A 428-nucleotide genomic window follows, 5' to 3' on the forward strand; every position below is an offset into this window, starting at 1 on the left:
GTTTTGCCAGCACCATTTATTAAACATTCTCTTCCCCATTTAATGGATATTGGCCATTTGTCAAAAATCAGCTGACCATAGGTCAGTGGATCTATGTCTGGGTTCTCAATTCTATTCCATTGGTCTGTGTATCTCTTATTAAACCAATACCAGGCAGTTTTGACTACTGTGGCTGTATAATAGGTTTTGAGATCTGCCAGTGTGAGACTTCCTACTTTGTTTCTCTTCTTCAATAGTGCTTTGCTTATCCGAGGTCTCTTTCTTTTCCACATGAAGTTAGTGATTGGTTTTTCCATATCCCTAAAGAATGTTGATGGGATCTGGAAGGGGATTGCAGTGAATGTATAGATTGCTTTGGGTAGAATGGACATTTTCACAATGTTCAATCTTCCTATCCATGAGCATGGGATGTTCTTCCATTTATGTAG

At 38.8% G+C, this 428-nt stretch overlaps 1 protein-coding gene across 1 annotated transcript in view; it reads left to right on the forward strand.

Annotated features, from left to right (window-relative positions):
- PTPN2 (protein tyrosine phosphatase non-receptor type 2) overlaps positions 1-428 on the forward strand; it is a 178,437-nt gene that overhangs the window by 47,088 nt on the left and 130,921 nt on the right. Inside the window, exon 3 of the mRNA XM_007951673.2 lies at positions 254-279. Coding sequence (XP_007949864.1) covers positions 254-279 — 26 coding nt within the window. The remainder of the gene's footprint in view (positions 1-253; positions 280-428) is intronic.

This window comes from Orycteropus afer, unplaced genomic scaffold (assembly GCF_000298275.1).
Source record: "Orycteropus afer afer isolate SDZICR_OR568_19922 unplaced genomic scaffold, OryAfe1.0 scaffold00307, whole genome shotgun sequence".
Classification (NCBI taxonomy): domain Eukaryota; kingdom Metazoa; phylum Chordata; class Mammalia; order Tubulidentata; family Orycteropodidae; genus Orycteropus; species Orycteropus afer.